This window comes from Acanthochromis polyacanthus, chromosome 1, assembly GCF_021347895.1.
Source record: "Acanthochromis polyacanthus isolate Apoly-LR-REF ecotype Palm Island chromosome 1, KAUST_Apoly_ChrSc, whole genome shotgun sequence".
Lineage (NCBI taxonomy): Eukaryota > Metazoa > Chordata > Actinopteri > Pomacentridae > Acanthochromis > Acanthochromis polyacanthus.
Genome location: NC_067113.1, coordinates 30,700,133 through 30,722,773, shown reverse-complemented (window position 1 = coordinate 30,722,773; position 22,641 = coordinate 30,700,133). Strand labels below are relative to the sequence as shown.

The window sequence follows — 22,641 nt, the reverse complement described above, 5'->3', positions numbered from 1 at the left end:
GAGAATTAAATTCGTTGCCGTGGGTTGTCTAGCATGGCTAGGCTAGTTGTTTCTGGTTGTTTCTGTCAGAATCGTCGTGCCTCTGTCGTCACTGAGTTACGCCCGCCTTCTGACTCTACACTTCATGGAGATTCATCCGGCCAGTTTTAGGAGCATCCAACCTCGAGCCTTATGGAGGGTAACTAGAGCCACCCTGGCAGAGAATTAAATTCGTTGCCGTGGGTTGTCTAGCGCGTCTAGGCTACAGTTAAGCGGCACCTCTCCGTCTCTGCTTTCTGTGTACACATGCCATGTATAGCCTCACATTTTGCCTCTTTTAGTCGCAGCTTCACTTTGACCTGCAGCCGGAGTCGAATGTCAGGCTAAAAAAAAAGCATGACTGCACACACACACAGTCCTGCTGCCTTCAGTTTAAAGCCTTCTCCAACTAGTAAAACACAGCAGAACATCTTCACTCGAGCCCTCTGATGCTCTGAATTGAATTAGATTTCAGAGTTTGACATGTGTGGAGGCTGTTAGCTCGTCACATCAGATCTTTTCCTCCTGCAGGTCGGTGCATTAAAAAAAACACAGTGAAACAAAACTCGACACCGACGATGAAACACAACCTCGTTAAACTGATTCTAGTCATCTGACATCATGGTTTTTTTTTTCTTCCACCGTCACACTGCAGCCATGAAGTCTCAACAGTTACATGAATTTTATTATTTTTGGCCACTTGAGGGCAGTAGAAACAAGCTGTAACCACAAAACCGACACATTAGCTCACCTTTAAAGCAGTACAGGTGAATTAAATAATAGATATCACCATCCTAACTCTTATGGAGACAATGGCAGTTATCGTTGTATTCAAACCCTGACAGTTTAACCTTCACATACCATTTTACTTTGATAAAAGGAGGAGTGAAAGCAGCTAAAATGTTCATTTTAATCCTTAAGATTTCAGTGCTGAGTCTCTTTTTGCCGCACAGTGGTTTTCTGTCACTGCTTCACAATAAAACACACCTAATTTTTAATGTGAAGCAGCAGCAGGAATTGTTTGCTTCATTAGCAGCAGCTCAATACACGTCATAATCAGAGTTATAGACCAACTGACCACTTTATTAGGTACACCTGTGAACTCTAATGCAATCTAATACAACAGCTACATGTCTAATTCTACTGTAATAAAGCTGTATTGCGAGTTTTCTGACAATATATGTTTATAAATGCAGCTAAGGTAATTAAAAATGGCAGAATTTGCATTGATTCAACAGCTGGAAAGTTTGACTTTCACTTTGTTGACATTTAAGAATCTGAGGAGATTTTCTTGATCTCTATCTGTCACTCAATAAATCATAAAATACTGTCAACAGTATCAAGAAAACAAATCTATTGTTGACATGTTTTTAGTAATAATGTGTTGTATAACTCAGGGTATGATTGATTTGTGATCAAACTGTTTTCTAAAAACCCTCAGAACGTAAATAGAAAAAAAATTTTGGTCCATGTAAGTGCAACTGAAGCAGAGATTCCTCCTTAGAGTTGGAGAACAAACTAATGTTGAGAAGATGCCCTTTTGTAATTGAAATCCTAACAACTAATTGTTTATTTTGGATGTTTTCTTTTCGTTTTCCCAAAAGAAGACGTGCAATGGAAGTAAAATCTCTTATAATATTAAAAATTGACCAGTTCATGAGTGTCTTGTTTTAAACTGTTGCAGCAGATCTGTTTGTGAAGTTGTTCTTTTCCACATAAGGCAAATACAAGCAATATTAGCATTAAGTTTGACCCCTTATGAATATCAGTCTAATATTCCGAGTTTTTTTGTCTCCACCGCCTCCTCAAAAAATCCTCTGGCCGTTGAGTAAATGATCGTGGTAATGACTGTTACAGGCCTCATGATTATAAATTAATGTAATATGTTTGTACGATATATGTATAATATGTGACTTTTATTTTGTAGAAAAGAGAAGGAGGCTGCCGCTGCAAAGCTGGCAAAAGAAGAAGAGGATCGAAGAAGGAAGGAGGAGTTTCAGCAGAGACTAAAGGTAGCGAAGGACCACTACCTCTTCGGTCTCGCCTGGCAGCAGCAGACACAGCAGGGGTTCAGGGATTCCAGTCACAACACTTCCTGGGCCGGCAGCAACCGATTTAACCCCAGAGCAGGGCCGGCTCGACCTTGGCACCACAATAACCAGGGAAAGAGCGCCACCTGGCACGCTCAGGAGCCTCCCAACCTGCAGAAATGGGCGTCTGCAGAGTTTGGGGGAGGAAACTTCAGGGGCCAGGAGGGGCGGAGCAACAGGACGTGGGGTCAGGGTGGGTTTCCTGGAAATCCACAGAACCGACTGCCGTGGCTCAGCAACGGGGGCAGCAGTAACGGCCTCTACGGCCAAAACAATATTTCCCAGTACGCTCAGAGAGGGCGACCCGTCAGCCTACTGGGGCCTCCACCCAGCTTCTTCACCCATGCCTTCAACCAGTTTCAGAATATGGGCCCTGACCAGAGAGCTCAGCAGGGTCCTGGGCTTCAGAACCGAGAGGGACAGTCAGCAGAACCTGAACATAACAGCAGCAAGAGCTCCAAGGCTTTTGGTAGCAACACGAAGCTGGACAAAGCCTGCCGCTGGTCGCCCTATCCGGTCACTAAGGGTTCTGAGCCCCATAACGACACCAACCCAAGCTCATCAGAGAAGTTCCCCAAAAGCCCCAAACCCCAGAACAAAGCACCAGAAACCAGTGGCTTTAACAGGCAGTCCAGACCTGAGCAGAAACCAGGGCAGCTGACGACTAGTCGACAAAGTGTGGAAGACAAAGGGAAGCTTAAAACAAACCCAGCGACCAAACCCAGAGACGGAAGCAGCAGCAGCAGCAGTCGAAGCAGCAGCTCTCAGAGAGAAAGTCAGCAGAACCCCGCATCAGGTTCTGTAAATCCAAAGCTAAATATAGACAGAAAGATGTCTGGTCTCAGTGGTGGAGCTCAACTCAGCAAGGCCTCCCGTCACGTTCAGTCAAAAGCAGCTGCAAAACAAAGTGGACTGAAGGCTCCACCTGTTGGGCCTCTTCAGTCAAGACAAGAACGGCAGCTTCCGGAGGCAGTGAAGAAAGCCAGGCAGATTGTTTTAGAGAAGAGAGGTTCTTTAGACGGCTCTAATAACAACAGGTTGGAAGTGGCACGGCTCATCGTGGAGGATCAGGCAGTTGGAGTGAACAAGGAAAACAGCTGCAGGCAGAATGTGAGTAAACCTGAAGCAGTCCGGCCGGAAAAGCCTTCGCTGACATCTTCAGACAGCAGCCAGTTTCTCCAGTCGTTACAAGTCAGCACCTCCACCGTGGAGCGCTCTGAGGCTGCAGCTTCAAGCCGGGACGATGAAGAAAGCAGGAAGGAATCGGAGAAGCAAACCAGCTCGGTGGCCTCGGATGAAGGCATGCAGGTCGCTGAGGCGGCTCAGAGCTCGGAAAGCGACACCTCCAGAAGTGGAGAAGCTCAGAACGGGTCGAACAGTCTGTCCAAGCTGGACCTGCCTCCCGTGTTGAAACGGGACCTCAGCAAACACATCAGCTCCAAGAACAAAACAGGAGCCCACGAACCCAACCTGAACATCGCCAGGCGGGTTCGTAACCTGAGCGAGTCGCGGAGGAGTGACACCGAAAAGGATTCCGGGCTCAAACCGACCGTACGGCAGCTCATCAGCTCCTCTGGGTCGCGGCGAAACGTGAACTGGGAACAGGTGTATCAGGAAGTCCGGAAGAAGCAGGACAAGGGGAAAGGCATGCCAAGGTGAAAGTTTGATCTTGTTTTTAGAAACTACATGGTGCTAATTTCAGTGTGAAAGCAGTAAGCCTGGGTAGATTCATGTCATGATAATCCTTGGAGCTTCAGTAGAAAAGCAACTGGACTTCCTAAAGATGTTTCACCTCTCATCCAAGCAGCTTCTTCAGTTTTAAGTTCTCTATTCTTTAGTAACTCCAGTTGCTTTGTACTTAAGCTCCAAGGATCTCAAAACAAATGCACATAAAAACGAGAGAACAGTGTGTGCTGCTTTATGCTTTTATTCCACTACATTTCAAAGACAAATGTTGTACCTTCTACTCTACATTTCACCGATAACTTCAACTATTAGTTTTTCTGTATATTCAAAATAATAATACACAACATAATTAACAACTCACAGCCGGGCCTTACATTAAGATGAAACTACTAAATAATTCAAAAAGCAGCTCTGTCTTCATTCTGAGTTGGACCATTCTGCTCAAAGAGTTCTTTCACTTTTATTACTTTAAGTATATCTTGATTATGCAGCTTTATTACCAGAGATGTTAATAAATAATTGTTAATTCAATTATGGCTGTTTATAGTTTAACCGATATTAACCAAAGTCGATGGCAGACTTGTGTTGCACATTAGTTGTAGTACCTCTTACTATTTAATTCGATTCAGTTCCTTTATGTTTAATAATGCAGAAGTCAGTCACTTGCACTTTGGCAAGCAGAGGGCATTGTGAGGGTCTGACTAATAAAGGGCTACCATGACAAAGACTTATGTTTCATATATTCAACCGCTTAAAGCAGCCAGGTGATTTTTGCGTCCATTTTATTTTGTCACGTTGATTGATAACACTGCCGAAAGTCAGTTAAGAAAATAGTTTAAAATTTGCACCCGTAATTAGACCCTTTTTGTGGGGGTCTGACTAATAAAGGGCCACCATGACAGAGACTTGTGTGGCGACTAATAGCTTCTGGTCAGAATTCATGAACTGAAGACGACCGAAGTCTGTGAGGGCATTTTTCCTATTTTTACCAGGTCTTTTTTCTGTCCGTGTCACATCATGTTGATTGATAAAGCTCAGTCAGTTAAGAAAACTGTTAAAAATGTGCGACTTTATTTTTTTCTGAAGTAGAAGTTTGAATGAGCGACTTTTAATGGTAAGAGTATTTCTGCTCACGGTTACCGTTCTGCCAACTCGTATCATATACAAACGTCTAGGTTTCATGTGCATGAGTTTTATGACTAATTAAATGCCACAAGTATACAGTTTCATATCTGATTTCTGCTGCTTCGACCTTATCTCATGTCCCGTCCTGCTCTCATGTCCCGTCCTGCTCTCATGTCCCGTCCTGCTTGCTTCCTGTCCCCCAGGTTTGGGATAGAGATGGTGCCATGTGAACAGGAGTACCAGAGCCAGGAGGAGGACGACATTCCCCTGCTGGAGGGTTTCCAATGGGAGTCATTAATGGACGTCTCTTCCCAAGGGGGCGCCTCCAGAAAACGCTCCTTATCCGAGAGCAGTGTCGCCCCTGCATCCACACACTCCTTGTTTACGACCCTCACGTCCAAAGATAGGGCACAGAGGGAAGACTTCAGCTCTGAGTACCAGGGATCTCCCAACCACGTATCTGCTCAAGGAAGCCGAGGCAATCAGCCAGAGGTTGGGCAGATGTTAGATGCTAAAGTGCAGAAGCAGCCAGACAAAATAAAGACAGAGAAAGCAGCTCTGCAGAGATCTGATTCGGTCCCCGTAGACAGCAGTTCAGGGACGGAGCAGTATGATGGTCAGGGAACTGGGAAGAGGCGACGAGCAGCTGGGGTGAGTTCAGGAAACAGCGTTCTCACCTGTGTTTTTCTACTCGTGTCCTCGTGAACAAAACATAAATCTTTCTTTTATCGTTTTTAGGATGTCACAAATACAGAATCTTCATGCTTGGAACATAATAGCAAAAGACGGAAGGTCAAACCCAAAAAAGGTAAGTGTCCAGATAGAGAATAACTCCTTACACACTACCAAGACAATTCATGTTTTCCATGAAAACTGCCATTTTATTCATTCAGCCGTTTCCAGTTGGAATAGTCATTCACCACATTCACAATATCTAGACTGTATTTCTGATTAATTTAATGTTATTTTCATTGAAAAAATATTTCTTTTAAAAATAAGGACATTTCTAAGTAACTTAAACTTTTTAGTGGTAGTGTAGATGTACAGTATTCTCTGACATTTTACCACCACAGATGTTTAAAATGTGTGTTCCGGGTTCGGTCCAGAGCGTTTACAGATCGACCAGCTGCTGGCGGTGTCTCTGCGGGAGGACGAGCTGAGTAAATCACTGCAGACTGTGGACACGAGTCTAATCCAGGCCAGAGCTGCTCTGGAGGCTGCATACATGGAGGTACAGCGTCTGATGGTGGTCAAACAGCAGGTACGTCTACAGCAGGGGTCGAAGTAGTGTTAGGATACAGCAGAATAAAAATACTCCATTACAAGTAACAGCCTTAAATGATGAGTTCAAATCAAGTGAAAGAGCATGGCAGCAAAATGTAGTTAAAGTATTAGAGTAAAAGTCCTGATTTCATTCCTCTGACTGACGCATTATTATTTGTGATATTATTACTACTGCAGGTTTGAACTACTTTACATTCAGTTTTATATACAGACAAAAGATACAGCTGATGATTAGTAGGAGAGAAAAAAAGACATAAAGTACTGATGCACAAATCTGCCTTCAGTTTTGTGATTTTCTCATTTAATCTGTGATTTTTGGTGAAATATTAGAATTTAGAGAGAAAAATCAATATTTGGTACTAATATATGTATACTGTTGTCTCATTTACACAATATGGCGGTTCAGCTGTTGGGTTTTTTCTGGTCTCATTGCCATGGAGCTGGTTGCTTGTTACTATCGCGAGATCTGACAACACTGACCGTTCCAGCAGATGTGTACAGGCGTTATTGTTTTCTTAATACCTCGCATATAGGAGGTCCTCGGTTTTCGATGTCGTCGTTTCGTGGTTAAGTCGCCACCTCCCATAAATTTATTAAATTCTCGTTCCATCATTCCGACGTTAAAAGAAATTTCGCGCGTGAGCAAGTTGGCGAGCGGAGCGGAAGAATACGTCATCACGCGGCGACACAGGAGGAGACGGCTTTGTTTACATCTGCCGGTTGTACTCGACATTGGATTGTGCTGCATTCGCTTTTTTTCCCCGCTTGTGTTGTTGTCTTTTTGGATACTTTTTGCCCTTCATTATGAATCCCAAGCGTAAATCAGACTTTTCTGGTGGCAGTGCTTCGAAGAAAAGGAAAGCCATCTCAATGGAAGTGAAACTGGACATAATAAAACGCTCGGAAAAGGGCGAAAGACCGACGAATATTGGACGGTTGCTTGGATTAAATCGCACGACTGTCTCGACCATTATCGGCGATAAAAAACGTATCCTTGAGCACGTGAGAAGATCTGCTCCTATGAAATCAACTGTGATTACAAAGAAGCGTAGCGGTCTCATTCTTGAGATGGAAAGATTATTGGTGCTTTGGCTGGAAGACCAACAGCAACGGTGTTTACCGGTTAGCCTTCGGTTGACTCAGGAGAAAGCTAGAAGTTTGTTTGAGAAATTGAAAAGAGAAAAGGGGGAAGGGAGTGAAAATGAAGAGTTTGGGGCTAGTAAAGGTTGGTTTATGCGGTTTAAGGCTCGTGCTAATTTGCATAACTTCAAGGTGCAACGGGAAGCTGCGAGTGGTGATGACAAAGCAGGAAGTGATTTTCCTAATGCCTTGGCTGAGATAATTAGGGAGGGGGCTTACTGTGCTAGACAAGTGTTTAATGTGGATGAGACGGGCTTGTTCTGGAAGCGTATGCCTGCCTGTACATACATTGCCAAGGAGGAGGAGGCAGCAGCAGGCCATAAAGCCAACAAGGAGAGACTGACTTTGCTTCTCGGGGCTAACGCTGCTGGTGACTTCAAGCTGAAGCCGTTGTTGGTGCATCTGACTGAGAACCCGAGGGCACTCCAGGGCATCTGGAAGGGTCAGCTACCCGTCATCTGGAGGTCTAACAAGAAGGCATGGGTGACACTTGAGATATTTGAGGATTGGTTCACCAACCATTTTGTGCCAGATGTGGAGCGGTACTGTGCTTCAATGGGACTGCCCTTTAAGGTGTTGCTGTTATTGGACAATGGCCCTGGTCACCCTGCCCATTTGGATGACTTTCATCCTAATGTCAAGGTGGTTTACCTTCCTCCTGATGCCACTTTGCTTTTACAGCCCATGGACCAAGGTGTCATTGCCTCTTTCAGGGCCTACTACCTCCGAACGACATTTGCTATGGCTGTCAGGGCCACTGAGATGGACAAGGAGTTGACTCTCAGGGACTTTTGGAAATCTTATGACATTCTGGCTGCTGTAAAGAACATTTCTGATTCTTGGGATGAAATTCAGCAGACAAACTTGAATGGTGTGTGGAAAAATGTGTGTCCCCAGTTTGTAAATAATTTCCATGGCTTTGAGGAGTCATTTGAGGCCGTCACCACAAATATTGTTGACCTGAGTAAGCAGCTTCATTTGGAGGTGGAGGCTGATGATGTCAAAGAGCTGCTAGCGTCTCACCGAGAGGAGTTATCTGCTGAGGACCTCAGTCAACTGGAAAAGCAGATGATTGAGGAGGAGGAAGAGACACCAACCCCAGAGCCCAGGGGGTTTACAAGCAAGGGTTTAGCAGATGGTTTTAGCCTGATAGAGGAGGGATTGGCAAAGTTTGAGGCTGAGGACCCCAACATTGCCAGGCACACTGAGGTCGCCAGAAAGGTCATGGATTGCCTGCGGTGTTACAAGGAGATTTGGGAGGACAAGAAGAGGGTATCCTTGTATTCTTAAAAACAACTTTCAATGCAATCTTCATGTCATTCTGGAATAATTAGCACCTCGGTTAACTGAACAGAAGCAGAAATCTTCACTGTCTAATGGCTCTTGTTTGGTTCTGCAGATGAATGAGGAGATGAGTTCGCTGAGAAACAAGCGAATTGAGCTGCTTAAAGGGATGCAAGGTAAGGACGTGTGTTTGATGCGAATCACTTTGTAATAAATGCTTTAAGCTGTCATTTTTGCTGCTAATAAATGCACATGAGGCTAAACTAGAAATCTGACAGAGTCTATATGCAACAGTAACTAAAACAATTAAATCTAAGTACCAGTAATCAGTGTAGCAGTCTTTGAACTCATACAGTTTAGAGAAAGAGCTATGAGGAACTAAAAAAAATTAACTGTGCCTTTAAAACTGGCTTTTGTTTGCTGTCTCCTCTATTGTAGAAAAATTAAAGTGCAGCAAAGGACAATTTGCAAACAAAGCAAAGAAATGAGTTCAGACTAAAGTTTGGATGTGAAATACTTCTACAGGCTGTGCAGACAGTAGGGAAAAAAATGCAAAATATGACAAAAATCCACAAATCTTTGCAGTCTTTTCACTTTTTTCTTCTAAAAAAACACTGAGATTTAGATGAAACCTTTTTAATCACCACGCAGAAGGAAGTTACATTAATTTCCCAGCAGTAAATATTAAAATCACCTTCATCCTAACCAGGTGTAGCAATAAAAAGATTAAAATCTAGATATAAAATTGACATAATTCTGAGATTAAACATTCAACAGAATGAATGCTTTTATTACTTTAAGTGTATTGTGATGATAATGCTTTGAGTTGAGTTGTGAATGATTAATTGTTAATTCAGTAATTGCCGTTTATAACCAATTAAAGACAAATTAACTGATATGAGGGACATGCATGTCAGGAAATTAATTATAGATTAGCTGTAGTGTAGTGTTATAAATACTACTACAGGCTCTACAGGCAGTGGAAAAAATGTGCAAGAAGTGACAAAAGTCAAACAAAGTAAAAATTTTGCAGTCTATTCACTTTTTTCTGCAGGGTTGTCATGTAACAAACAGGGTTTTTTTAGTCCTTTTTTGCTGCACAGTTAAATCGACAGTAAAATTACCTTTTTATTGTGCATTTTTTATGCAGGTACCACTGAGGAAGCCCCTGAGATCAAACTGAAGGAGGAAAGGATGGATCCAGTAGAGGCTGAGCTACACATCCCCTCCTCTGCACTGCTTCCTCCTGTCATGGACTCTGCTGCTTCCAGTCCTGGTCGAGCTGCAGAATGCGCCTCTCCTCCCTCCTCCAGCCTTCCCTTCCTGACCGTGGTGGTGAAGCAGGAGCCTCAGTCTCCGGTTCACGTCAGCCAGGAGCTGGACGCTGCCGACGATTCGACCCACTGCGCCCACAGCACCACTCCAGAGCTGCCGGTCGCTGCCACCACCTCTCAGTCAGGTAGCAACGTTCAGTTAGTTCATCACAATTCAATTTCAAGTATCCACAGGTGTTACCAGTACTGTAAAAATGTGGGGACTGTACATACTATATGTCTTTTACTGAGATTTCTATTTTGTTTTCACACTTGTCTCCTCTCTGCTGTGTTTAAACACTGCCTGCAGTTCAGTTGAGTTCATTCAAAAGTTGGTTACTTCATTTTTCGTCACTGGTCTGTCTATCATGGCTTCACAGATGCACTTAGTAGCATAATTTTTTTTTTTTAATCAAAAAAGTTAATTCAAACATCTTATTTTTGGAATGATTTTAAATAAGACAAGTAGAACAAAATGATTTTGATGAAATATCACAAACTTCACGCTTAGATTTTGATATATTTTCTGACAGAGTGGCACGTCACAGATGAGTAGTTCAAGGACTGTCAGACAAGTTGGAAATCACTTTATTCTTTCTCTTTTTGTAATTTTTTGACTCCGATAAATGCTGTAATTTTGTTTTTTCTTTAAAAAAGTGATATGCCTTTTATACTGTCTGGTGTAGAGGCAGAAAGAAAAAGAACATCCTTCCAACTTTTCAATGTTCGTGTGAATTAAATCTGCAGGGTTTTCATCCTTGTGCATCTCAAACTCTTTGCAGATCCCCCCTGAACTTTCCGACGTCTCCTGAAAGGAAACCTGAGCTGTACCAGGCTAACTATGTCGAGCCTGCAGACTGCAAAGAGAAGCTGCAGGGACTGGTAGAGACGACAGAAAAGGGCGTTCAGGCGACGAGGAGCTGCCTGACGTCTTCTCCTGTCTCCAAAGCCTCCATAAAGCTTCTGTCGCCCAGCAGGAGAAGCTCTGAGGCTGCCGACTCCTTCCAGCCTCCGTCGGCGCCTTCAGCCCTGAACACGCCGACCTCCCCGTCTGAGCTGAGGGCCGGGAAGCGCGTGAGGAAGCTGAAGAAGAGGAAGGCGCTGAAGAAGGCTCCGGGCCTGGAGCAGCCGGAGAGCACCGACACTGAGATGGACGAAGAGGCGTCAAGGCCCAGATTCCTCCGACCACGACGGAGACCCAGCGGAGGGTCTCAGGTCAGCACCTCCAGTCTGCCCACAGAAGATAAAGACGGTGACTGGAAGCCGCTCAGGACGACGGTCAAAGCTGAGAAGGTCGACCACAAAGACATGGTGGAGCTTCCTCAGGCGGCCGCTGCTGATGTTCTGGTGGCTTTAGATTCAGAGGAAAGCATGGAGGTCACCTGTCAGCAGATGGACGCCCCGCTTCTCGTTCAACCTTCAGCTCCAGACTCCTCCAGCCTGGCCTGCAACGAGGTCTCCTCTACCAGCGACATGGATCTGTGCAAGTCTTCTGAGAGGTGAGCCGGTACTAAAACTATTCCTAATTCCGAAGCTTTTCACAACTTCTGAGCGTTCGTGGCTCCGTGTCTAGTCTGTGAACTTCATTCCTGCTGAGGATTTTGTCAAAAGCTCCAGAAGATGCAAATAAAAGGACTTTAATTTGAGATTGTTCAGTAACGGTTGTCTAAAATGAATAAAAAGTTGGGTTTAAATTGCAGCAAAAAGTGGAAAAACTGGCAATAATTTGTCTTCATAAGAGAATTTAATAGAATTCCTTTATTGTCATTGGTTAGGGTTTGTTGTTCTTTATCCCTGTAAGATCCAAATATAGAAAATAAAGAGCAAATAAATACATAACTAAAACTAAAAAATATATACAGAAAAAACGACAAAAAATTGAAAAAATTGTGTATATACCCAAATATAAAAAGACCAAAAATTAAATAAAACTTAAGAAATAATTTCTCTATATATACAAGTAATAGAAAACAATACTAAATAATAAAACTGATGTTGTATTCTTGCAGCAGTGGGTTTTACACTATTAATATTCTTCTTAAACATATTTGTTATTTGATATTAAGCAGCAATCCTGTCAGTGCATTCACACAATCAGACAACATTTTTTTAGAACTGTAAAAAAAAAAAAAACTGTAAACCATAACCCATTATACAGAACATTTACTACATTTACCTCGTAGATTTTTGTCGCTTTGGCTAAATGAAATTGTACTTTAGAAACCCTTCTCCTGTACTTGTGTTGTCTTGCCAATGTCATTTAGCTTTTAAAAAAATAATTTATAAGCAATAATGTACAATAAACATTTAATACAATCATGTTAAAACTAACTTTATAATGTGATAAAGCTCCATAGAAATATTTTTGTACCTAAATACCCTGTGGAACTGCAACATGCTAAAATGTAACTAGTTTTAAAATAAAATGTGCTCTTTCAGAATTAAAGCATGTAAGAACTGGGTTTTAAAGTACTCTAAGTTCAGAAAAACTAAAATTTGACTTCTGTTTTAAGTTCAATAACAGAACATTTACATTCAACTCTGTTTTTGACTGTTCTCTCCTCAGTGATTTGCCGTTTGCCATCACGCAGCCCAAGAACTCATCAGGTACATCCGTCTCTACACAGCTGTTCTTGTTATTAAAGAGCCCATAGTTTGCTTTTTGACCTTTTTCTTTTTTCTTTGATGTGTTAAAGCATTTTTTGTGCAAGTACACAGCTAAAAACCCAAAGTCTGTCCTGCTTCTTGTGTGTCTGAAAGCCTCATTTCAAGTCCAGGCTTTTATTCTGTTACTTATCGACATCACCGTGTAGCACATTTGGCCCTCAAATTACATGTGTAAATCTGTGTTCACGATATATAACCAACATTATCTGGCTTTTGTCCGACCGGCTGACCAAACTGAACAGACTTAGCTTCTCGGGTTCGAAGTTTTAACGAGACAGAAGATTAAAGGAGCTTCTGCCGTGTAAAATGTGAGAAAAATAATGTGTTTTTTTGAAGACTAAAGCATGTAAAGACGACAAAAATATAATTAGAAACCTGTAAATATGCAGAAAATGCGCTCCAAAATGTTTTTCCAAAGCTATCTAATCACATCTCTGAACATGTTTTTCTTGGACACTCGATCAGAAACACGAGCGTTAGTATTTTATTCTAGTAGGCCCCCAAAATATCATCATAAACCTGTAAATGTGAAGAATATGAACTCTTAGGTCATTTTAGATATTATTCTGATAAAAAGAGTTTATAAAGAGTGTCTGAATATCCGATTACAGAATGGTTGGATGCATCTTCACTGATCTGACAATGAGAAGAAAAACATACATTTGGTTTTACGGTTGACATTAGTTTTTATTTGTCCAGCAGTGATTGACATTTTGCAGAGAAAAGCCTCACCCTGCTGGTCATCCTGACATCTGAAAGCATAAAATCACATCACATTACATTCTCAGCAGCCAGAATTAGAAATGCCAGACTGGAATTAAAATAGACTCCGGAGAACCCAAATTACTTTTTATGGGCAGGATATTCATGGAGCTGAGAGGAGACGCTGCAGCTGAATGAGAACAGTGATGAGTGGACTGGGAATGGGTTTATTTAGCTTAACTTATGCTGCCTGATTTATGCAGAGTTAGATCTGGTACTTGGAGGGCAAAAGACGACCCACATATGGACTAAATCCTTTAAATCAGATAAGACATGAACTACAATTTGTAAATTTGTAAAACTATCAATTCTAAATAGCTTCCTGACCATGACAAGTTGTTTTGGTCATAAAATAAAATACTTTGTCTTGTTTTTGTTGTTTTTTGTCTTACTTTTGTCGTTTTGCATTTCCTTTTTGTCTCACTTGTGTTTTGTGTCTATTTTTTGTGGTTTTGTTTCTCGCTTTTGTCATTTTTGGTCTCGTTTGTCTCATTCTTTGTCATTTTGTGTCTCGTTTTTGTCATGTTTTGTCTTGTTTTTGTAGTTTTTTGTCTTTTTTTGGATGGCTTCTGTCGTTACTAAATGTTTTGGGCCTTCATAGACATTCTGTGATCTGTGTAAATGATAAACTGAGGCGTAATGTTGCTGAAATTGGACAAATTTTTCTTAAGAAACTTCAGGTTCTTCATGTTGTTTTGTAAAAACATAATTCCTTTAATGTGGACATTTTCAGAACGTACTCATTCGCGCTAAAACAAAGGAAAAATTTGGAGTTCTGGTTATATATTCATAGGTTATTATGCTGTGATTTTACTGTTGGGCTGAATGTGGCCCCTGAACTCAAATGAATTTGACACCCCTGGTCTAAATCATACTTTATGAGCATAACTGGATAAATCTAGTGTATTAGAAACGTTAAAATAAACTGACCTTGTCCTCTGTTGGTCATTTCCTTCATCCAAAAAGAGAAAATTTCCACATTTTCTTGATGCTTGTGCTCATGTGCTGCGTGTATCTTCCGTTTGTGTCGCCCAGATGCGTCCTCAGACCACGGCGAGGACGATATGCCCACCGACGGTGCGTTCGAGGGCCACCAGGAGGCCGTAAACGCGATGCACATCCACAAGGGGCTGCTGTACACGTGTTCAGGAGATCGAACCGTCAAAGCCTTCGACCTGGTGGTGCGTAGGGACAAAAGATTCCTTCTGCTGCTTTGTCAGGATGTGTTTTAATATCTACTATAAATATTTGTCGTTTGTTTTCTTTGTTGCAGAGTCATAAATGTGTCGGTGTGTTCGAGGGTCACAGCTCCAAAGTGAGCTGCCTGTCGGTGTCGGCGGCTCCTGGACTCCATCACCGCCTTTATTCTGGTTCCAGTGATCAGACCATCCGCTGCTACAGTCTCAAGGTGAAAAATAACACATCTCCTGCTAAAAAAAACTTGTGTTAGGAGCAATTTTATTCTAATATTGAAGCAAAATTGGGTCAAAATTGGTGTTTAGTGCTTTAAACCCTCGGAACTCTAAGCGGTTTTTGGGCATTTTCGGTTGGTAGGAGACTTTATTATTTTTTATATTGTTTTAATTTCTTTAGGCTAGAAAATGCTTATTTTACTTCAAAACTATTTAAGATAATAAATAAAATTAAAATACCTATACTGTATGTTGCAAAATCCCGTGAGAGAGCGAAAAGTCTGCGATACAGTGAGACCGTGAAAAGTGAACCACGCCATCATACGAAAAGAATAAACCTAAGTCTAAATTATTTATTTTATTGAACAAAAATTGGAGCAACGTGGCATCAACCTGTGCTGCCAATACTGGCTCTGCATACTACAGATAATTTACTATTTACATTCTTAATCTGTTTACTTTTTTATCTCCTATCTGCTCTGTGTAAACACTGCCTGCAGTTCAGCCAAAAAGTTCCTGAATTTTTGCCAATTTACTCTTGGTCGCTGCTGAGTCACTAACAGCTCCACATTTGTGTCAAGGAGCACAGAATTTTTTTAGTTTTTGACAGAATCTGACTAATGCAGATGGTTATTTTTCATGAATTTAAAATGAGACCTGTAGGACGCCCAGTCGACCCATAAGCCGGGACTGTGTCTGCTTCTCAACTAACCTATCTAAAGCCAACAACAGGCCAAAGAATACCTTTAAAATAAAAATGAGACGTGCACTATAAGTATCACCTTAAATTTGTGCATGTTTTTAACAGAAATCTGTCATAGATGAGGCGTTCAAGGCCCCTCACAGAATTTGAAGGCAGTTTTTTTTTAAGAAAAGGTAACGTTCCTTTTAAACCTGCCAGTGAGCTCTGGTGTTCAGATGGTTGAAACGTTCATTTTCTGTCAGAATAATGTTCCTGTAATGTTCCTTCTCGTCCACAGACTCGAGAACTGGAGCAGCAGTTCAGTCTGTCAGACCGAGTCCTCTGCCTCCACAGCCGCTGGAGAACTTTGTTTGCTGGTCTGGGCAACGGCACCGTGGTCACCTTCAACCTCAAGGTGAGAAATGCAGTGGAAAATGTCTGAATAACACTGACATTTATCAACATTTTACCATGACATTAGACCGTGACAGTGGTTAATTCTGCTGGTTTTTTTTCAGTCCAACAAGCAGATGGACGTGTTCGAGTGCCACGGGCCGCGAGCCGTCAGCTGCCTCGCCTCGTCTCAGGAAGGAGCCCGGAGGATCCTGCTGGTCGGATCCTTCGACAACACCATCAGCGTGAGGGACGCCAAGAACGGACTGCTGCTGAGGACGCTGGAGGGTCACACCAAGACGGTGCTCTGCATGAAGGTGGGCCGGGGTTGAAGTCAGACGCTGGAGAGGAACAAGCAGGGGAAACATAAAGCGTGTTTAACCCTCGTGTCGTCCTGCGGGTCAAAATATACCCGTTTTAATGTTTGAAAATGTGGAAAAAGGAATATATTTTCACAGTGAAACTTCTGATGTCCACATTTTCAACATTTTTGGGAAATTTTTGAACATTTTTTTGGCACAAAAAAAGAAATGCTGGAAAAATAAGAGTGAAATTCGCTGGATTTTGGTTGATTTTTTCTGAATACATATGGAATCACTTTAGATATTTTTAGGATTTTTTTGGAAGATTTGCACTCATTTTTTGAAAATATTTACAAGAATTTTCTTGCCAAATTTTGGGATTTTTTTTTTAAATAAAACTTTTAAGGGAAACTTTTAAGTAATTATTGGAATTTTCTTCCTGAAGGTTTTGCAAATTTTCCGAAATTTAAGGAATATTCTTGCTGAATTTTTGCATTTTTTCAGATGAGGAAACTAGTTTTTGTTGCCTGTAAATGAGGACAACAGGAGGATTAAAGGGTTGAATTTAGACTTTCATCTTGTGTAGAATTGGAGGATATGCAGCCCACAAGTGCATCTATGTGAATATTTGTTTGTTTCGGAGACGAATAATGCATCAGCAGAAAAGAAAAGCTACCAAAATCCTGTTTTTCAGGGCTAGTTCTTGTTTAATGTGCATTTTCTTGCTCCGTAGAATGGAGGTTCTTGAATAATTTGAATATTTCTTTCCCCTGTTCTCTGTCAGGTGGTTAATGATCTGGTGTTCAGTGGATCCAGTGATCAGTGTGTCCACGCACACAACATCCACGTGAGTTTATTTACACTTTTAGGGTGTTTCATTTTGGTTATTTTCCTTTAAAAGGCCGTGTGCACACAGATAATGTTGAGAAATGTTATTTCCTTGACTGTATTGCAGACGGGGGAGCTGGTTCGGGTCTATAAAGGCCACAGTCACGCCGTTACCGTGGTAGCCGTCCTGGGCAAAGTGATGGTGACCGCCTGCCTCGATAAGCTGGTCCGAGTCTACGACCTGCAGGTCTGCATCCTCAAACCATCAGCCTTTAAAGCATATTACAGTGTTAGTTTCTCCATGAATTACAGGCTAGTTCTAATGTCTAAAAGTTGTGATTATTTTGTTCCTACAGTCTCATGAGCAGCTGCAGGTTTACGGTGGACACAAGGACATGGTGATGTGTATGTCTGTCCACAAGAACATGGTGAGAAAACCCATTATTCAAGTATTAAACACCCATTTAGCTGCAAAAATCATTGTTTCTGACTGGAATCTAGTAAAAATCAACACATTAAATTGGCTTTTAAATGTTGTCAGATAAATGAAAAACATTTTCCACATTTTAACTCCTCAGATAGAATATTTCGCAGGTTTTGTTATACATTTTTAAAAGCCATGAGCTAAAAGGCTGAACGTTTCTGCTTCAGATCTACACAGGTTGTTACGACGGCAGCATTCAGGCCGTCAAGCTGAACCTGATGCAGAACTACCGATGCTGGGTAAGAGACAGAGCTGGGAGATGGAGGGAGAAGATGGAGATCAAGAGTTCATAATCTGATGATTCTGTTTTTTCTGGCTGATTAACAGTGGCGTTTTGTTGATTTGATGAAAAGACAAATAGGCTTTTGGGGGTTTAGAGGGTTGAGAAGACTTAAGACATTTTCACTGTTCACAGTCATGTTTTTGATCGTTGAATGTTTTATTTTAATTAAGAAAAGCTCTCAGAGAGCCAGTACTCCACCAGCTGCTCAGTCGTCGTATGATTTCCAACGGATAAGTCTGCAGCGGTAGCCTAGCCGCGCTAGACAACCCACGGCAACGAATTTAATTCTCTGCCAGGGTGGGTCTAGTTACCCTCCATAAGGCTTGAGGTTGGATTCTCCTAAAACTGGCCGGACCAATCACCATGAAGTGTAGAGTCAGAAGGCGGGCGTAACGAAGTGACAACAGAGGCGCCACGATTCTGACAGAAACAACCGGAAACAACTAGCCTAGCCGCGCTAGACAACACACGGCAACGAATTTAATTCTCTGCCAGGGTCGACAACAAAAACCACAACAGTCGTTGAGCTCCATTAGCACCGAGTCTGAATAATCTTTCTGTTAACATGTCTGTAATATACTTAAGCTTCACCCATTGACTGTATAAATAAGGCTTCACCAAACTACCGCATCCTCTGATTTCCGGCGCTCTCGGAGCCTATTCGTTGCGCTGATTGGTTGTATACCTACCCAATTGCTGCAGAGTGATTTGATAGACAACCTTTTAGCCCGCCTCCCTCCCTGTCGAGCGTGCCTAGACCCTTGCGTCTTCAGAGCATGGGTCTAGCGCGGCTAGGCTACTGCAGCGGTAGATTTGTAGTAGGATCACAATCATGGTTTTCTCATCTCTTATCTTGTTTTTTAAAAGTCTGAAGAGGTAATTGAAAATGCCCTCTTCTTCTGTTTCCTGATTTACCTTGACACCTCTAACCGTTGTTGACGTTGTGTTATCAGTGGCACGGCTGCTCGCTGGTCTTCGGCCTGACGAAACATCTGCAGCAGCACCTGATCAAAGACCACACCGGAGCCAAACTGCAGCCCATCAAGTGCCGCTGGAAAAACTGTGAAGAGTTTTTCTGTTCACGCAACAGCTCCAAGCAGGTAGAAACACACTCCAGATGTTGTCGTTTTAAGCCAGACAGGGCAGTAAGAGGAACCTGAATGTTGTACCGAGCTGATCAGTCTGACTGTCTTCACCTGTCAGCGGCTTAATGCTGACGAGATCAACCAGGAGTTCAGAATTAACAGCTGAGACGGTCCGTTTCAAGCAGCATTTAAGAACTGACAGAAAACACCAATTCATTAAAATGTTATTTACATGAGTTTGTGCTCAGCTTTTAAAACGCTGTATTGAGGGTTCTGTGATCTCTGTTCATGGTTCGAACTTTGATTAACATGAATTGCAAGAAAACGTCCTCACCGGTTCATTTTTGACCCACTAAAGGTTGAACACCTGCAGCATCAGACTGACGTGGAGAGAGATTTATTTTTAATGCTGCATTAATGTACATTATTATACAGCGGCTCTGTGGCACTGAGATGAAGATTCGTCTGAATGAAGCAGAGAAACATGAACAGAAAACAGAAAAAAATTGCTAAACCTTCGGGAAGAAAATTCCAATAATTTCTTAAGTTTTATTTTTTTAAAAATCCCCCAAATTTGGCAAGAGATTTCTTGTAAATATTTTCAAAAAATTAGTACAACTCCAAAAATAATCTAAAAATATCTAAAGTAGTCACATATATATCAGTAAAACTTCTAGGGCTGGACCCGAATATCCGAATATTTGTTCGCTACGGCGCTATCCGGATATTCATTTTGGTATCCGAATATTCAAATTCACTTCGTTGCATAAACACAAGACAAGATGCTGAAGACCGGTGTTTGGGAATTCTTCAGTTTAACTAAAGACTAAACGAGGGCAAAATGTGGACCCGGGAGACCAGACGAACGGATCCGAATATTCGGGTCGCTGCTGCCGCTCCGCCGCACAAACCACACGAATGGATTGGAATAATAGACGTTACGGGGCAGAACGAATATCCGGATATTCGTCTTTAATAGGGCCCGAATATTCGGAGGCCAGAAACCAGTATTTGGGCCAGCCCTAAAAACTTCTGATACTTTCTTTAAGAAAATTTGGAAGAAAGATTTTTTTGTTCATGTTCTTATGAGAATTTTTGAACGTTTCTTTTTTTTCACCAAAAAAAATGTTCAAAGATTTCCCGAAAATGTTGAAAATGTAGACATCAGAAGTTTCACTGTGGAAATATATATTTTTTCCACATTTTAAACTTTAAAACGGGCCAGTTTTGACCCACAAGATGACACGAGAGTCAATGAAGCATCAGAGTCTTAAAATGTGATTTTTCTGTTGCAGGGGATGCAGGTACACATGCAGAAACATGCTGAGGAGGAAACCGAAGTGGAGCCTTAAGATCTGCTGGTGGAAATCACCCTCTTTTTACCCCTTCTCCTGTGCTGTTTACCCCCCGTTAACCTCCCATATTGGGGGGGAAGTTCTCAGGACCCGCTCGACCTCCGAGTGTCGTCCGACGACTCCATCCTTTATGTTCGGTGTTGGAATCCAACCATAACGCAATCACGAAAGGAGGTCGGTTGTGCTGTTGTTTTGTTGTTTTTGTTACAAAACACGCCTTCCTCTCTTTCTGTCTGACCACTGCAGCTCCTTTTTAACTGACCAAAGTAAGACGAAGAAACACACGACTTTATTTTATTGAAGAAACTTCCAGCGTTGCCGGTATCCGAGGAGATTCGCTTCGCTTTGCTGTTGGAAGCTGCAACAGAAACCAATAACCGTCTTCCGGATTGGTTGGATACCACATGGCATGGGTTCAGAGATGTTTTTATTGTTGTTGTGCAGTTGTGATGTGTTGAGCAACCTTTTAGTTCTTTTTTTTTTCCTTATCTTTTTGAGGTTTTTACGGTGAAATTCACGGCGTCGTCTGCCGGGTAACGGTGTGATTCACTGAGGGTTTATAGAGTTTTGGTTTGGTTTTTATTTTATTTTCAGGAGGAAAAGAAATGTAAGAGTCTTCATGTTTCGTTAGTAGTTTATTTATTTGATCTGTTGCTCGTTCGGGTGATATTTAGGTGTGGAGGGACTGTGTGGTGTGACTCGGCCTGAGGTTGCCATTTGAGGATTTCCATTTGCAGTGATAACGGCGCCGAGACATGGACGTGATGGTGTGTTTGTGTGTTTATTTGTGTGGATTTATTCCTCGTAATCGTTGACGGGGCCTTGTTTTCCAAGAATGTGAGCGTGAGACTTTAATTTTATGGAGTTTATTTCATATTCGGAGCATCGAGCGGAAGGCTGTATTTTTATTTTCCACAGTGAAGATAGTTTTCTAATAAAGTGTGGAGGTGAAGGATGTTCAGAGGAGGTGTTTGATGGAAGATCTTGGAGGGAAGAATTCATCTCCCATGCCATACCTCACCCTCTTACAAACAGGCAACACGAAGGAACCCCATTTTAAAGCAGCTTAAAGCCCAGCTGATGTTCTCTTTAGCAGATTGATTTGAAGATCTCTCGTTGGCGTCTTCCAAACTCTCCTCACTCACTCGTCGTTTTATGATTGAGCAAAGCGAGCGCTTCACCTCCTACCTGGCATTCCTGAGTTTCTTCAAGTTTTTCAGTTGTGACCGAAGTTGTGAAGAGATATTTTTTAAGAAAGTGCAATTTAACAAGTTCTTAATAATAAAAATGTTGCAACAGCAGAACGCTTGTCTTGTGTCGTCTTTGTGATGTTTTTGGTTTTGAAGTCCCCCTTTGGTCATCGAGTTAACCTCTAAAAACTCATCTCTGTGTATCAAAGTCACATATTTAGAAGTTTTATCTATCAAAATGATTCATTTATGCCTTCAAACAGCATTTTTTCATCACCAAAAACTGATTCTGTTGCCTCATTTTTTTCCTCTGCTTTGTTTGGTGGTAATTCTGTATAATATATGGAATCTGCCCTCTCGTGTTTGATGCAAAGAACTGCATTTATTTACCAGTAGATACAACTTAACTGCAGCTGTAGGGGCTAATTTTAATTTGTTTTTCACTACAGTTTCATGGAATATGAAATCATGCATGGAGCCAAATAGATGACCAGGCTGGCTGTCCTCATGCGGAGCCACTTTTGTGAAATATTTTGTCGCGAGATGTATAAAATACTGTGTTAGCATGAGCTAAACAAGCTAAACAAGTTTTTAATTACACAACTTGACTATCAGCATAGTCAAGAAGCCTAATAGCCTGCTAGCCTGTTAAGTAGATTGTTTTTCCAACAAAGTTCCAATTTTTTAACGTACTTGAGGCAAATTCCAAACCAGAAAAAAATAAAAGGAGCTTCACAAGCTCGTAATGCTCATGATTAATGGTTAATTCAGGAATTTCAGTTAATAATTTAACACATTAAAGATATAATAACCAATTAGCAAAAAGAAGAAAGACATCTATGTGAGAAAATGTGTTGTACATTAGCTGTAATACCTGGTTGTGCCACCAGGTGGAGCTTCTTGCCATTAACACTGTAGTGAGCTACCAGCAGTTCTGTGTTGACAAGCAGAGAGCATTATAGGAGTTTAGCTAGTAAAAGGCCACCATTAGAAAGTCTTCTGTGATTCTTAATGCAGGGATGTGATTTTTCCACGAATTCGCGGAATTCCGCTTTTTTCAGGGACGGGAATTTACCGCGGATCCGCGGATTTCCGACGATTTCATTTATTTGAACGCTGATTTCACAAGTTTGAACACTTTATTGTCGCTGATAGTCCTGCGCGATGGTAACGACGTTAACGATAGCTTGTTAATGACGATTGTAAACGGCCCAGCGATTGGAAGTCGCTGCGCACCCCCCCTCAACAACTTTCCGCT

General features: G+C 41.8%; 1 protein-coding gene across 1 annotated transcript in view; it reads left to right on the top strand.

The window, feature by feature from the left end:
• Positions 1-21,497, top strand: part of znf106a (zinc finger protein 106a) — a 31,221-nt gene extending 9,724 nt beyond the window's left edge. Inside the window, exons 5-22 of the mRNA XM_051945876.1 lie at positions 1,946-3,763; positions 5,123-5,570; positions 5,658-5,727; positions 6,026-6,180; positions 8,743-8,803; positions 9,778-10,166; positions 10,688-11,439; positions 12,507-12,547; positions 14,405-14,550; positions 14,643-14,777; positions 15,762-15,878; positions 15,982-16,173; positions 16,943-17,005; positions 17,114-17,233; positions 17,343-17,414; positions 17,638-17,709; positions 18,707-18,853; positions 20,134-21,497. Coding sequence (XP_051801836.1) covers positions 1,946-3,763; positions 5,123-5,570; positions 5,658-5,727; positions 6,026-6,180; positions 8,743-8,803; positions 9,778-10,166; positions 10,688-11,439; positions 12,507-12,547; positions 14,405-14,550; positions 14,643-14,777; positions 15,762-15,878; positions 15,982-16,173; positions 16,943-17,005; positions 17,114-17,233; positions 17,343-17,414; positions 17,638-17,709; positions 18,707-18,853; positions 20,134-20,190 — 4,855 coding nt within the window. The 3' untranslated portion in view covers positions 20,191-21,497. The remainder of the gene's footprint in view (positions 1-1,945; positions 3,764-5,122; positions 5,571-5,657; positions 5,728-6,025; positions 6,181-8,742; positions 8,804-9,777; positions 10,167-10,687; positions 11,440-12,506; positions 12,548-14,404; positions 14,551-14,642; positions 14,778-15,761; positions 15,879-15,981; positions 16,174-16,942; positions 17,006-17,113; positions 17,234-17,342; positions 17,415-17,637; positions 17,710-18,706; positions 18,854-20,133) is intronic.
• Positions 21,498-22,641: the final 1,144 nt, after the last annotated feature.